This window comes from Schistocerca cancellata, chromosome 2, assembly GCF_023864275.1.
Source record: "Schistocerca cancellata isolate TAMUIC-IGC-003103 chromosome 2, iqSchCanc2.1, whole genome shotgun sequence".
Lineage (NCBI taxonomy): Eukaryota > Metazoa > Arthropoda > Insecta > Orthoptera > Acrididae > Schistocerca > Schistocerca cancellata.
The window spans coordinates 1,038,770,645-1,038,786,334 of NC_064627.1; the positions used below are offsets into that span (position 1 = coordinate 1,038,770,645).

The following is a 15,690-nucleotide window of genomic DNA, read 5'->3' on the forward strand; positions in this document are numbered from 1 at the left end:
AACAAACAGTCTGGCTTCTTCCCCGGTGGTGTGGTTCAATAAAATCATCTCAGTTTACAATCCGTGTCACTTCAAATAAAACACAAGAGCTTTCAACAGATGTCTCTGGCATTGTCTTCAGGAGATAAAATCAATGACTACTGAGGGTGAAAGCGTTCTGCTTATATAAATGTAAGGGCAGTGTCTCTAACCTTGCAGAGAGGGCCAGAGTGATGCATGTGTGGAACCAAGTTGAGCAGCTCCGCGTAGCTCTGTCCCATCAGTGGACCGAAGCATGTGTTAAGAAAGAATGGTTACAGCAATAGAGAAATTGTAAACGCTTCAGGAACCACTGATGATAGACATCTCGTGAATTGGTGAAAGAGGCTGAACCAGTTGCATGTTCCCATGCTGTGGAGCAGCTTCTAGTAAGATAGGATGCATGCTGAAAAGATAGGATGCATGCTGAAGAGACGTGGACTGAGACCAGTGTTCAGGCCACCTTCAAGGGAAATGCTGCGTCTCCTTAAAGACAACATAGGTCTTACAGGTCAGAGTTTTGCCTAAAATACAGTCATACTGGGAATCTGTCATCAAAAAAGTGGCTGAAATCAGGATAAACAGCAACAATTTTAACAGAGACCAGGGGGTACACATTTAGCAGGGCTTGATGTGCAGGCTCTGCACACTGAAAAGAAGCAAAGACCAAGGATTGACACTTGTAGGGACAGGGGAGTGGCAGTTTCAAATGTGACACTGGCCCCTCATGCCACCTGACATCACTCAGTCCCACAGGGTGAGAGGGGGAGATCAGCCCTCTCTGGAAAGTTCCCAAAACTGTCATTACAGCTATATAAGCAGACCACTGTGCCAGCCCTGGCAGATAGTTATTTTTAACCCTCCTAATACCGTGGGGTCTATAATGACCCCAGGCCGTACTTTTCTGTAAAATATATCTTATTTCCTATTTCTAAAAATTACGAAAAATTCAAACTTTTCCTGAATTAAGTAATGGGTTCGTAATATATTGATATAACTTTTTGGAAATCTTTAGTTTTGCCGAAAATCAAAAGAGAACCACGGAATACCATTGGGGTTAAATGCGACCCCATTTCTCTCTTGTGGTATTGCTACCCAATAATGCTGCATTGAATCCGTAACTGTTGCTGTATTTCCTTTGTTTTATTCTCGTAAATATTGTTGTATTGTGTGATTGTTGCCAATACTTTATAAGCCGACAGTTATTTGTTCCATACAAGTGGATACTACTATTGTGTGTGTTGCACTTAGTGGAAAATGTCTTGTCACCTTTCCGAAGTATTACTGCAGGATAATCCTCTATCTGGAGAATCAAATACTGATATCAGCGATATAGTTTCTGACGTCTCATGCAGCGATGGAGAAATTGACGTCTTAGAAGAGAATATTCCTCAATGAGACGGAAGTTCAGAAGAAGATTTGGAGAGCGCAGATGTCCAGCCTGAACAGGAAGTAACACATATTTCTGGCTGTTATATGTAAGTACACATCATATTTTTGTAAATGTGCGTTAAGAGTCTAGTGCCAAGATATATCCTTTGTATTTTTTATTTTTTTTTATTTTGTGTATGTCTAAAAATAACGAAAAATTGTGGCACAAACTCAAGTTGAGAAGAGCTTGTGGAAGAGAAGAGAGATGGAACATAATGCGAGTAAAGCCAGGTCCAACAAAATTCGCAGTGAAAAATGTAGACTCCATAGAATCAGCTTTTCAGCTGTTTCTTAGGAGAAACATTGTTGATGTAATTCTAAAGTGGACTAACAAAGAGGGTAGTCTTGTTTACGGTAGTAAATGGAAACCAGTAGATACCATGGAACTGAAGTGCTTTATCGGTGCTAGCAGGTGCTTACAAGGCCCATAATGAGGCAGTTACACATCTGTGGAACAAAGAGGATGGTAGACCCATTTTTAGTGAAGCAATGGCTAGAAATCACTGTACACAAATTTCAAGGTGCATCTGATTTGATGACGCAGATGTGCGATGTTTCAACCGTGCTCCTGACAAGCTGGCTCCCATTAGAGAAATATTTGAAATGTTGATACACACATTTCAAGAAGCATATGTTCCTCACAACAACTTGTGGCATTTTGTGGTAGATATCCATTTCGACAACATATTCCTTTAAAACCAGGAAAATATGCGTTGAAATTATGGGCTGTATGTGATAGTGCAACGTCTTACATTCTCAATCTCCAAGCTTACACTGGTCAACAAGAAAATGAATCTCCTGAAATTGGTCAAGGCAAGAGAGTTGCTTTAGATATGGCGAAAGGCTTAGAAAACAGTGGCAGAAATGTAACAACTAACAATTTTTTCACTAGCCTTAGTTTGGCGAGAGAACTCCTGAAAATCAATCTCAGACTCTTAGGCACAATTAGAAAAAATAAAGGACAACTACCAAAAGCTTTCACTCAGACCAAAGGTCGAGTCAAATATTCATCTATTTTTGGATTCCAAGAGCATGCTTCAATTGTTTCATACTGTCCGAAAGAGGGAAAGGTTGTAACTTTGCTCAGTACAATGCATTCAAGAAAGGAAGATTATGAAGAATGCAAGCCAGTAATGATTCTGGATTATAATAAAACAAAATCATCAGGAGTACATACTATGAACAAGCTGGTTAGAATATACACTACAAAGAGGATGAGCAGAAGGTGGCCAATGGTATTATTTTACAACATTATTGATATCAGTGCACTCAATGCATTTATCATATGGCTACATCTTACACCAGACTGGGCAGAAAGGACCAACCACAAGAGATGGGCATTTCTCATAGAATTAGGAAAGCAACTCGTCGGGAGAAAGCCAAACAAAATTATTTCCCCAGTACTTCCATCAACAGTACAGACAAAAAAGGGGGGGGGAGGTATCCGTTTTGTAAAAGGTCTGAAGATAGAAAATTCACCAATAAATGTTCAAAATTTGGATGTTCTGTGTGTAAAAACCACTCTGCAATTTATTGCTGCAAGTGTAATGCGTCATAAAAGTCAATTCGGGATTTCATCAAAAATGTTTGTAGTTTCATGAGAATCGTTTGTAAATTATACGGAAGTAAATAATTAAAAAAAATATGCATTTTAATTTAATGTAATGTCACTGACATCATGTTTTAGACTGTGGAAAAAATAAGGAATGTGATTTTATTCTACCATTATTAAAACTATCCTTAATAAAAAAAAAATTCTGTTAGGGTCACTAAAGACCCCAATGGTACACAGTGTAACAAAAAATACTCGGTATTAGAAGGGTTAACTACTGACAACAATGGCAGAGACAGCTATTGAAAGCTCGAGTGTTTTACTCAAAGAGATGCAGCTTGTAAACCGACAAGATTTCATTGAAACTGAACAAAGTCTCCGATGACGCCTATTTTGACACCTGCAACGAATTGCTCATCTGATGTTTGCTGTGCCACCTTCCTGACAGCCCACTAGTGCTTGGCGAGAAGCTGCAGTATCTAACTGCTGCTGCTTACTGCCCTCTCCAGTCTGTGTCCTAGCAGCTACACATTGTGACAAATGCAGCACCACCTAGTCATCAGTGAGAATCTCGTACTCTTTTTTGCTAACGAACATAAATGCAACAACCTATTTTTCCCCTCATTTTCTACATTACTTCGCTGAAATTTAATTTAATTGTTTACAAAATCATATCACATTCTACTTCAGCAGAGTTACAGCTATTCCATTAAACATTCCTTCTGCAAATACAAATGAAAAGGAAGCTTCATTCCATCCACAAAACCTCAACTGCTCTCTAACATTGCCTTCAGTAGTGTCTACTGACAGTCTGCAAATTACCACTGGCTGGTCGAAACGGGTAACAGCACAGAGAAATGCTCATGACTGTGCCGATACTAAAACAGCATAATAATTTAGTCATACTGTTATTTATAAAATTACTTTTTATACTAAAAAGTTATACCAACCTCCAGCGTAATTGAGTCATCCTTAACATACTCCTTATCCGATTCTAGAACATCCTGCCAGGACATAAAATGGCTAAACCCCCAGTCATTTTCTTTGCTGTAGAAGAGGTGCTGTATCGCTACAAACAAAAGTACAAATTTAAAATTTATGTTTGCTAACAGCGAGCTAATAACACATATTCTCATACAAAATATGCAATTGAATAACCAATAATTCACACACAGAAATCATTTACTCTTGTAGTGCAGAAGTTGGGGATCCAGAATGTGACAGAGGAAGTCTGACACTTGAGTCTACAAACTGTGTTTGACTGTGCTCCTAATAGTTGAACCATCTAAACACACCTTACGGGCCATCTCAAATTGTAACTTGAATACATTCTTTCCATTCCTGTCACCTTCCCCTGAGGGTCCCCCACAATGATTTGGGACTAGCACGTCTCTAAAAAAGGACATTATGGGGTGAGCATTTCACTTAATTTCAGCTTCAATATAGTAAACGAGATTTAATTCCTCTTCACTATTTGTACAATAAATGCTATGTTGACTTTTTGAATGATTGAAGAAAAGCCAGCAGAAAGCTGTAGCTCTGTTGACTCAGTTGGTGTGTTCAGATAATTCAACTAGTAATCATACTGACCATAAAAGTCCAGCATCTGGTAGAGCGCAAGTTTTGCACACAATTTTTGATTTGTCACTAACATGAACACTAACAGAAACTCTGTTGTAATAACTTTACCACATTTTACTTGAAAAAATTCTTGCTCAATGCAAATAATTGTTACAGTTGTTTTATGACAGCTTTCTTTTCCAACCTTCTCGAACAAGACAGTCTGGCACTATTATAAGTTCTGTGCACAAATTCAACAACTGAACAGGGCGATTAAACAAAAAAGCAGAGAAAGGAGTCAATTTTCCCCATTTCTTTTTGCAGTGCCCTTTATCCTTCTGGAACATACACAGGCACACTCGCGCCCTTGCCAGAGAAACTGGTCATGTGAGTGAGAGCTGTGCTTGCATGAATATATATATGTGTGTGTGTGTGTGTGTGTGTGTGTGTGTGTGTGTGTGTGTGTGTGTGTGTTTCAGAAGAAGGCCTTCTAGCTGAAAACTTACATGTTTAGTAGTCTTTTTGTTGTTCCTGTCTCTGACTACCTCTACACTGAATGGTGAGTAGCAATCTATCCATTTCGTCATTCTACTAAAAGAAATAAGATGGACAACTTAAATGACTATTAGTATGTTTGTCCGAGATACAAAAAATTAAAGACAAAAATATAACTGACTATGAAGGAAAGTACCATAAGATGTGGGAAGTGTGCCACTGGTCTTCAGGGACATTTCAAGTGATGAGAGGCATACCAATCTGCAGATCTCCAATCACTATAGAAGACTGAAACTTCCTGGCACATTAAAACTGTGCGCCCGACCGAGACTCAAACTCGGGACCTGCCAGGAAGTTTCATATCAGCGCACACTCCGCTGCAGAGTGATAATCTCATTCTGGAAACATCCCCCAGGCTGTGGCTAAGCCATGTCTCCGCAGTATCCTTTCTTTCAGGAGTGCTTGTTCCGCAAGGTTCGCAGGAGAGCTTCTGTAAAGTTTGGAAGGTAGGAGACAAGATACTGGCAGAAGTAAAGCTGTAAGAACCGAGCGCGAGTCATGCTTCGGTAACTCAGATGGTAGAGCACTTGCCCGCGAAAGGCAAAGGTCCCGAGTTCGAGTCTCGGTTGGGCACACAGTTTTAATCTGCCAGGAAGTTTCATATCAGCACACACTCCGCTGCAGAATGAAAATCTCATTCTGGAAACTATAGAAGACTGATGAGACTGTCAGGTCAATAAAACAGTAGGAGTAAATAATGTAATACCCTTAAAAGAAAGTAATGGGGGATTTAGGTGAAGGCATTAAAAAGTGGGTTCAGGCCTATTTGGAAATCATCATGAGTCAGGTAGCTTCCGTGTTTGCCTAATCACAGTAAAAGTAGGGTTCTTCAATAAAATGTGTGTCACTGATAATAAAGGCACCACAACTGTGGTAAGTTGGGAGCAGTTCGTTTAGGAATATATTCACATGTCAGTCCACTTTGGCCAATGCAGAGTCGGAAAATAATTTCAGATTTTTGGCAGCACATTTTGCATGAAGACATTCATGCAGTTGTTTAATATTTTACAGTGCACAGCTTGCAACAAGTAGCTACAGCATACCACTTCCTATTCCATTAAGTTAGAAGTTGCTTGATTAGAGCCATCTTTAAATCAAGGAACTGTATCTAATTCTAGAGGGACATCATTTTTCAAAGACTCTTTGGACAACCTCAATCTGCAGGTCTGTTTCTTGGGTTTCCAAATCTCTAGGTATACAGATAAATAGGATCGGCCTTCTGGGGGAGGGGAGGGAGGGAGTAATGGTGTGTGTGCATGGGATATTGTGTGTGTGGGGGGGGGGGGGGGGGGGGAATTCAATTCATTCAGTTCTGGTTTAATTGTTTTAGTAGAGCTGTTTTAAGCATATGTTGTTCTGTGGCTTCAAATAGAATGAATATTCCTTTTCTTTAACAATATTAGGGAAAGGACAGATTGCTACTCACTATAAGGATGACCCATTGAGTTGCAGACAGGCACAATGAGAAGACTGTTACACATTATAGCTTCTTGAGCAACACACACACACAAAATGCACATCACAAATATCTACACAGAATACTCTGAGGACATGGCCCTTGAAACCGATCACCAGAGATCCCAGCACAACTTCTGCTGTATCGACAATATGTTTGTGGTATGGCAGCCAGGCATGGATGATTTGTTTGTGGTGCAGGAGCATGGCAGACAGGCACTGGATGAGTTTCTGGGCCACCGTAACAGCACTCATCAAAACACTATTTCCATTATGGAAATACATGAGAATGATTGTCTCCCTTTCCTGGACATACTGATGAACACAGATGGTACACTAGGCCATTCTGTATATACGAAGAAGGCTCACATAGACCTGTACTGCACGCAACAAGCTGCCATCATCCAACAACAGCTGACCATTGTGATACATACGGGCATGTCAACTGGGATAAAGAAAGTCTCCCAGCTGAACTATAACACCTGAAGGAAATATTCTGAAAAAAAAAAAAAAAAAAAAAAAAAAAAAAAAAAAAAAAAAAAAAAACGAGTACTGTAAGCACTGATTAGTACAGTCAAAGAAGAGAAATGATGCAGCAAACCAATAAGAGGAAAAAGAAGACATGAGACTCACTTCCCATCCGTACTTGGAACTGGTTTTAGCAAAAATTGCACAGCTACTTGAAAAATCAGACACAAAAACTGTCTTCCAAACACCACCAAGGACGAAAGAGCGGCACAGCTCTGCAAAAAGACTCACTTAACTGAATGTACCTGGGATTACCAAATCGCCTGTGAATCTGGTCTACAATACACTTGACAGACACAGTGATGTATTTCAAAACACCTTGAGAAGCAATCAGGTGTGTGCAACTGGGACAAACAGATAAATCAATGACAGCAGATCATAGCATCATGTAACACCACAGCTTTTACTTTCAGAACACCAAGATGCTGCTCCAAGCAACCAGCTATTGGGATAGTACCATAAATAAGTACACTGAAATACAGATTCCTGAGAATTTGGTCAACAGCGATGAAGGATACCAACAGTAGGCAGCACAGAATCTCACTAGTGGCAATGCAAGAAGAATGTGCCCTGTAAAGACCATCTCACAAGACACAGCTTGAATATCCAGACAGATGTGAACATGCACTCGCTACCCCCCACCACAGCAACCACGCACCCCCCCCCCCCCACCTGCTGGCCAGACAGCATCCAGCCACCCTCAGCCAGCTGGAGGGGGGCATACTGCCAGTACAAATGTTATGGAATCTAAAATATTGACACTTCATCAAATATGATGAGAATGACATAATTTAAAATGTTGCAGTAATTTAACACTGCCACCCAGCTGGGAACCAAAGAGATTTTCATCATTAGTTTATAGTATGTTGCACCACGTAAAACAAATACATCACATAGAACAACAACAAAAAAACTAACAAATCATGGTTTTTACTTTACCAGCCTCAAGCACTGTCTGCAACAGATTGGTAAATGGCCCAAGGTAACAGAGAAATATGAAAATGCAAACAGACTGTAAGGAGTCACAGTCCATTCTCCGACTGGTTACTGCTGCGGTAGCTGTCCTGTAACAACTAACTGTCCATCATTTTGTTATTCCGACCAACATATAGAATCCACTCCTGTGAGAGGCGGGATTTTTGACAGTCATTTCACATGCAGAATGACTTTCTCTTTCTCCCCCCCCCCCCCCTTTTCTTGCAGTCTCCCCCACTGTAAATTGTCAGGCTCGACTGCAATATTTTCATCATGAGTAAACATAACTGTCGCACACTGTCCATATGTCTTTGATGTTTATCCAGTTTCTTCTAGTGCCAAGGACTGGAAACGGTACACACTATTTAAGATAGTGTAACATTTCTGTATGTCTAGTATATTACCTTTAATGAGACTTAGCACTAATAGCCTGCCAATCTCCCAACTTATCATTAACTTTCTCACAATAAGCCGAAACAGAGATAATCCATGCCTCTTAAAGCCACCAAATCTAATGAAAACTCAAATTTTTAAACCAAACAAATTTACATAATCTGTGTGCACTTTCACCTGGCACATGCATATAATCGAATAAACAAAGACTTACTCCGAGAGAATGGTGGGACGCCCTCCTTATTGCTCAGCAACCTCAGTTCGGCAGTAGCATTGCAACTCCACGATGTTGATTCTGATTCTCCATTACACTACAGAGAATGTGAGAAATTCAGAATGTATTAAATATATCTAATTTGCAGTTCACATGCCTTACATCATCTAAATAACATTTCATAGACAACTCATCTGTACCAAAATATGTCAGTTACCCAACAAAAATTATCCCAATCTTGTGAATCTATAATTGTTATTAGCATTCAAGAGAAAAACTCTTGTTTACTACATTCAAAGTAGGGTACAAAGCTCAGCAAAAACAGATTGTGGTACCACCTGCCAACTGTGACCATCAGCATCATGAATATAGCTGACACCCTTATTTCCACACATACAATATTGCAACCATGGTAGCGATCACTACACATGTCAACACACACGTAATTAAAAAATCTAATTGCAGAAAAACTGTGAAACCAATGGGGCAACCATGATAATTAAGGGGGTTTTAGACAGGGAAAAACTAAATATACTACTACCAGAATAATGTAAATGGGCCAAAACAAATACTAGTGCAAAAATCAACCCAAAATCCTCAGTAATCAACATAGCTGCAATAAAAAAGAACCTAAAGAAGCTGGTATCTGAAATTTCACTTGACCTATACAGCTCAAATGAACAAACACATGGGTCCAAAGCCTGGTAGCAGAAATTCCTTTTGACCAATATAGCTCAAATGAAATCCTCATGACCACAAAACCACATACAATTTGATAATTCCAATACATAACACTAACCTATACAGCTAATACAAAGTCCACAGAACCACAAAAACAAAACTTGTCGATATAACTAGTAACGAAAACCTAACCTTACCAATGTAAATAAAACAAACTCCATGATACCTACCAGTAACAACTCAACATAATTATCACCGACTACAACACAACTCAAAAACAAAATTAACTGATACCAATTTTGATACACAAGAATCACACAATTATGCACAAAACATGTGTACCATATATACATCATAGAAAATAAAACCATTTATCAATCAACAGCAGCCGATACATATCTAGCAAATATAAAACAATGGAAATGTCAGATAGGAAAATCAACAATGTAGTAGAGGCAGATTGCTGCTTACCGTAAAGAATACATTAAGCTGCAGACAGGCACAATCAAAAGGCACTTACATAAAGATTTCAGTCATGGCCTTCATCAGCAAAAGAGAAACACACAAGTACTCCTCATACATACATGGTGGAAAACACCGACAGCTAGCACTGGAATGCCCGAGCTGTTCAAGTCTGCTGTCACGTGTGCATAATATGTGCTTGCTTGTATGCAAGAATGGTGTGTGAATTTCTTTCATTGATGATGGCTATGGCCAAAAGCTTTACGCAAGTGTCTTTATTGTGCCTGTCTGCAGCTTAATGTGTCTTCTCCTACATTGTTAATCTAGTGAAAATAGTATGTCATTAAAACAATAACTTGAACATCCAGTCCAAACTTCTCAAATCAGGAACTCCTCCAGATAGAATGTCATACATTGTCTCACCAATAGTGTCCTAGTCCGAAATCCAGCTACTTAGTTGAATCCCATGCTTTACCCACAAACTTAAAAATCCACACACTTATCAACTAACCTGTAGGAACTGACTTGGTCAACAAGTTGTCTTTTTTCCCACACAGGGGCACACCTGTAAACTGTGCTGTCATATCCATAACTAACAAAAAACAAACCATAAAATAAAAACAAACCATAAAATTATAAGCATAAACAACACACCGCACTAACGATACCAACCTGAAAACAAATTTACTGCCTATGATAGTGAACAACAAACTAATACACTAACAAACTGCAACAAATTGTTCAATATTCTTCTCACAAACGCCACTCAAGAAGTCCAATGAGAAACCTCACTCAATCAAAATTTAGAAATGTAAACTCCTCAAAACACAAAGCACCACTGCATACTCCAACACACCCTTTGCCAACATTATTTCAAATAAGCCATGCTACAATGACATCACACACCACAACACAGTTACATAACATGTCAAAGCAGGCAGGTGCTACCGTGAACTTTGTTGATCTCTTAGCTCAATACAGAGTCAGCAGGTCATGGTGATTCCAGCTCAGCTTATACAATTTTAATTAAAATGTTAGTTGTTAAATAGGCCTACCTTGTTGTAGGATGCTGTTGTCACTTTTGTAATGCTTTTAGATACACATCATTTATTAGTTTTATAAGCATACTCTTTGGGCACACATTTTGCACAACAGTTGTCTTCTCTTTAACAAGCAAAAGAGAGAAGCAAAATATACAACAATTACTTTAAGCACAACTAGAGATGAAGTTGACAGCTACTTAGGGATGTTCAAAAATGTCATCCAGCGTAGCTTAATGTACAAGTATCTTGCGTAACATTCATATTATGTACTCAGCACATCACTAATACAAGCAACAGAGGATACTTTTTACTAAACTATATATTTTAATTTTCTCCTACTTGATTTACACAGATGTGGCAAGCAGTAGCTTAGTGGCTGCATACTTGTGAAGCTACCACAAAGCTCTCATTTTCAATGCCAACCGGTCACCACCACCACCACCCCACCACCACCACCACCACCACCACCATCTGATGCACCCTCTCACCAAGACTCACCTTCGAAAGTGCTTTTTGCATTTCAAGCATGAAAATCTAGTTCATTTACTTTCCACCATGCTAAGGGGGAAAAGAGGGAAGTATGGACAGCATGACTGGTCTATTCAAAGTTTTGTATCCTTTCATCTGAGACAAAAGCAGCTCAACCAGTACTTGAGAAAGCTGATTGTTGTACTGCATTCCCATTTGGTAGTCTGGTTTCAAATCTTTGCCCCACCATCCAACTAAAAGTATTTTGTGTTTTCCCTAAACAACTTAAGGTAAATACTGGGAAGGTTCATCTTCCTTGTATTTCCACAAGCTGAGTTAGTTCAGTTCATCTAAAAAATGCCTTGTTCACAGTATCTTCAGCCTCAATTTTTCTTCCATTTTCTGAATTGTATGATTTTTATATGCATATAAAAGATGGCCACTTTATTTCCCTAATGCTGAAGATACAATTAATGAAACTGTAAGCCATAGTAACTCTTTTTTGTTGACATAAATTTCCTTGAAATTTCCCTATGGTAAACTGAACCGAATAATAACACAGGGCCTTGACAAAGGGCATCAAAATACCTTCAATATGTTCATAAGTGAAATAGCATATTTTTATAAAAAGCAAGTTACAATCCAAAATCTATAGTTTACTGCACACTAGCCACCCTGACCTTAATGTTCAGCATCACTAAGATATCTTTATGGTTCCCCTCACATCGCATTAAAAACAATAACATCTCTTCATATTTGCCAAATAACTATTTCACAACTGCTTTCAACCAAGACAGAATGATATGCTGTAGCATATTACTTTTAAGACCCTCCTCACATAAATGGACAGCAGAGAGAGAGACAGAACTTGAATCTATAGTGCATTTTATGGGCAATGGCATAATTGCAGTTATGGATTAAAGAAAAAAAGTATATTCCACTTATATTTCCAATAGCAATTACATAAGGGCTCTTCTGTAAAATGGCGTGAGTTATAAACAGATGAGAGGATATAAGTCGCCATTCAACTATGATTTAAAAGCATGAGTTGTAGAACAAACAGTAACTTGACACACTAACCTGGAGGAAAAAACCTAGACTTCTCTGATTTTGTCTATCTTGTGCAGGACTTGTTCTTGGCATCACCATGATCTTCCAGGGTAGATTTCTCACGTAGGTTGGAGGGGACAATTGTGTGTCTTTCAGTTTGCTGAAGTTTGTTACAGTATACCTGAAGGTGGCTTCCGAACGGGCTTCATCTGCATAAACATAGCATACAGTTAAGACTCAATTTGCGCTACCTTTCTGCTACTTACCCTAAACTAACACAAATCACCTACCTTCTTCCATTTCCGCGTCCTGTGACACGGTTTGATCTTGTGTCTCACCGTTCATTTGAGTCTCTCCGCCACCGTCTACTCCACCTGCATCAACGAAATTACGAACGAGTACATTTAGTCTTGGACATTTAGAAAAACTACCCTTGCCCGCACATATCAAAACTGACATGCGGTGAGTGGGCAATATCGAACATAAGCCGACAGATAAAGTTTGCACAATGACAGTTGCTGCAATGTGTACGTGACTTGACACTATTAATAAAGGACTCCTGCGTGTATTCTACAAATTGGTGGCAAGAACTGTTAATGGCATAGCGCGACTAAGGCAAAAGTAGAGCTGTAAATTAAAGTCAGATTAACTTGCCTTCTTGTGTGTCCATCTCCTCTACGTCATTATTTTGATTTTCCTTGTCATTTACGTGATTCATATTTTCAACTGTCGTGATCTGAATTTTTGGTTTTTTTAAATTAAGACTAACTGTACGATCTTTCCCAGAACCGACTGAGTTTTTACCGGACACCGTCACTTTAACGTGTTTACTTGCAATGCGCCCAATGTCTGCGGATTTCTTCACCCCCTGTTACCAGGGGAAACGACCGAACCATATATAATACACGTAATTTTATAATCACTAAATCTTAAACATATAAAAACTTATGTTGCACAGATCACAATTCACCAATTTCACACGAAAATAAACAAAATGGTGGTTCATAGGCGCATTTAAGTAGCAAGACTCGCTTCTTGACCCACAGCCTTCTTGACTACTCACGTCGAAGTGGGTTTAGGTTAGGTTCAGCGCCACAAGACACGAAGACAATCTCTGATTAGTAGAAGCCCGCTAAATACGAAATGTGTTATCTGTATAGTAAAAAAGAAGCGATGTGAAGCGTAACGGCGAGGAAGACGGTGTGAGGTTATGTGAAATCGAATCTCTATATGTAAACATATACTTCGATTATTCTTGGAAATAACTCTCGTGTTGAGATAATGATGGCAACCGCGTCAATATATGACGAGAATTAAGTGATGTTACGGCAAGAGAAAACAGTAAATTCATACTATCTATGAAGTCACCATGAACAGCAATGTGAAAATGAATAATGACGGAACATAAACAACAGAATCGTATAACACAGACATTTCAGAATCTCTTCACAAGTTATTATTTTTATATAATATAAAAAAACTTTGATCACGAAAGGAGTCGCCGCATTAAAATACGTTTCAAGTTCAGTTCAGTGTTACCGAATGGCTAGAAACATTACATTCAGTGTATTTGTTTAAGTATGTAATGTTTCGGATTACACTGGGTCACTAAATGATAATGAAATTTACTGTCACCAAACATGGAAGACATTGCCTTGGCGGCTGTTGCACCAAATGTGATCGCCATTAATTGTAAACCCGGATCAATTACTTTTAAATTGTATCTGCAAATATAATATTTTAATTGTTCAATTAATTTTGACGCTGTGAATGTACAGAGACTTCATAGCGTACAGTATAAGTAAAATTAAAGATTATCTCCCATACCTAAACATTTGTTGAAAGTAAAATGTGCTTTCATTGAGGATCACAGCATTTAGTCCATTAAGTGGAACTTATTTTTATAAGCTACAGGCCTGCATTGTTATTCAAAGAAATTACAACCGGGGAGGGGGGGGGGGGGGGGGAGCGGGAATCAAATTATTTTTGAGTGTCCTGGTTTATATTGGTTTTTATTGTGTGTTTCGGAAGTGCTAATGTGCCCATAGCCCCCAACTCCCTCACAAATGTCAGTAACTCAGTAGTGTTGACAGTCTGTAGCGTAGTCCAAGCTATATATTTGGTGTGAAGATGGTAATTTGAGAGTTGCTGGGGCCAATGAATGTGAAATATGCAGAAAACTAGTGCCAGAAAGGGGCAGCTCCACAGTGAGCCAAAGTCAAACAGAAAACCTGCTTTAAAAAAAAAAAAAAAAATTGCGGGTATAAAGGTACATGTGAAATGTTGCACTGACGGCCAAAAAAGAGTGGCAGATAAAACATTCATTGTCCACAGAAACAAGACAAAAGCAGTGTGATCAGTTGCTGAGTGATATCAGGAACAAATGTCAAGATATTTTGAAAATTAGATTTGGAAGTATTATAGTAAACCCTGTTCAGATATCCAGTTATTTCAATGAATTCTTAAATAATCAGATGTAGAAATGACAGCCTATCAAGACATGACAAATATTTCATAAATTTGGAAGAGACAGAAGACATATTTTAAACAATTTCAAAAAAAAATTGCTTCAAGGTGAAGTATTATCTTCCAAAACAAAACCTCATGTGGGTGGGATAAAATACCCACACTGTGAATATCATCAGTGAGTTTGCTCAAAAGATATGCTCTACATTTGATGAGGGTAAAAAGGTTACAGAAATATTCTGTGTTCGTACAAGTTCTTTTGATTCAGTGAACCGCTCCTTATGTCTTCACAAATTTCAGATGCATGGAATCAGGGATACTGCTCTACAGTGGTTCAACTCTTACTTAACAGTTAGCAAACAAAGAGTAATTGTAACTTCAGATTCAAGCAATTACTACTCAAACTGGAAAAAAATTTCCTAGGAGCTCTACAAGATTTGATATGGTCTTCCTATATGTTCCTTTCCTAGGTAAATGACCTACCACTTGATATTGATTTGCTGATGAAACATCAGTTCTGATTACAAATGAGGTGCCTAAAATAACTCCAGAAAGTTTCGAAAATACTTTTAAAAAACTTGACTCTTCGTTCCATGAAAAAGGACTTAAAAAAAAAACTTAACTGAAACCAAAATGAAGCAATCTGATAGTAACTAATTAGAATAACATGAAATAAAAATAACTTGCTTTGTTTAGGATATCACAGAAGCAAACCATGTAAAGTTCAGACGTCTAACTCTCGAAAAAAAATTAAATTGGAAGGTACACTCAGGCAACTTAGGAAATAAACTGAATACCTTAGCATTCGTTATGGTGTTTTGTCAAGTGTCACACATGTA

The 15,690-nt window shown here is 38.5% G+C and overlaps 1 protein-coding gene across 1 annotated transcript in view; it reads right to left on the bottom strand.

The window, feature by feature from the left end:
• The window catches only part of LOC126163012 (ubiquitin carboxyl-terminal hydrolase 7), a 230,674-nt gene extending 217,228 nt beyond the window's left edge, over positions 1-13,446 (bottom strand). Inside the window, exons 1-5 of the mRNA XM_049919876.1 lie at positions 13,040-13,446; positions 12,676-12,759; positions 12,416-12,594; positions 8,682-8,778; positions 3,952-4,070 (exon numbers count right to left, since the gene is read on the bottom strand). Of these exons, the coding sequence (XP_049775833.1) occupies positions 3,952-4,070; positions 8,682-8,778; positions 12,416-12,594; positions 12,676-12,759; positions 13,040-13,103 (543 nt within the window). The 5' untranslated portion in view covers positions 13,104-13,446. The remainder of the gene's footprint in view (positions 1-3,951; positions 4,071-8,681; positions 8,779-12,415; positions 12,595-12,675; positions 12,760-13,039) is intronic.
• Positions 13,447-15,690: the final 2,244 nt, after the last annotated feature.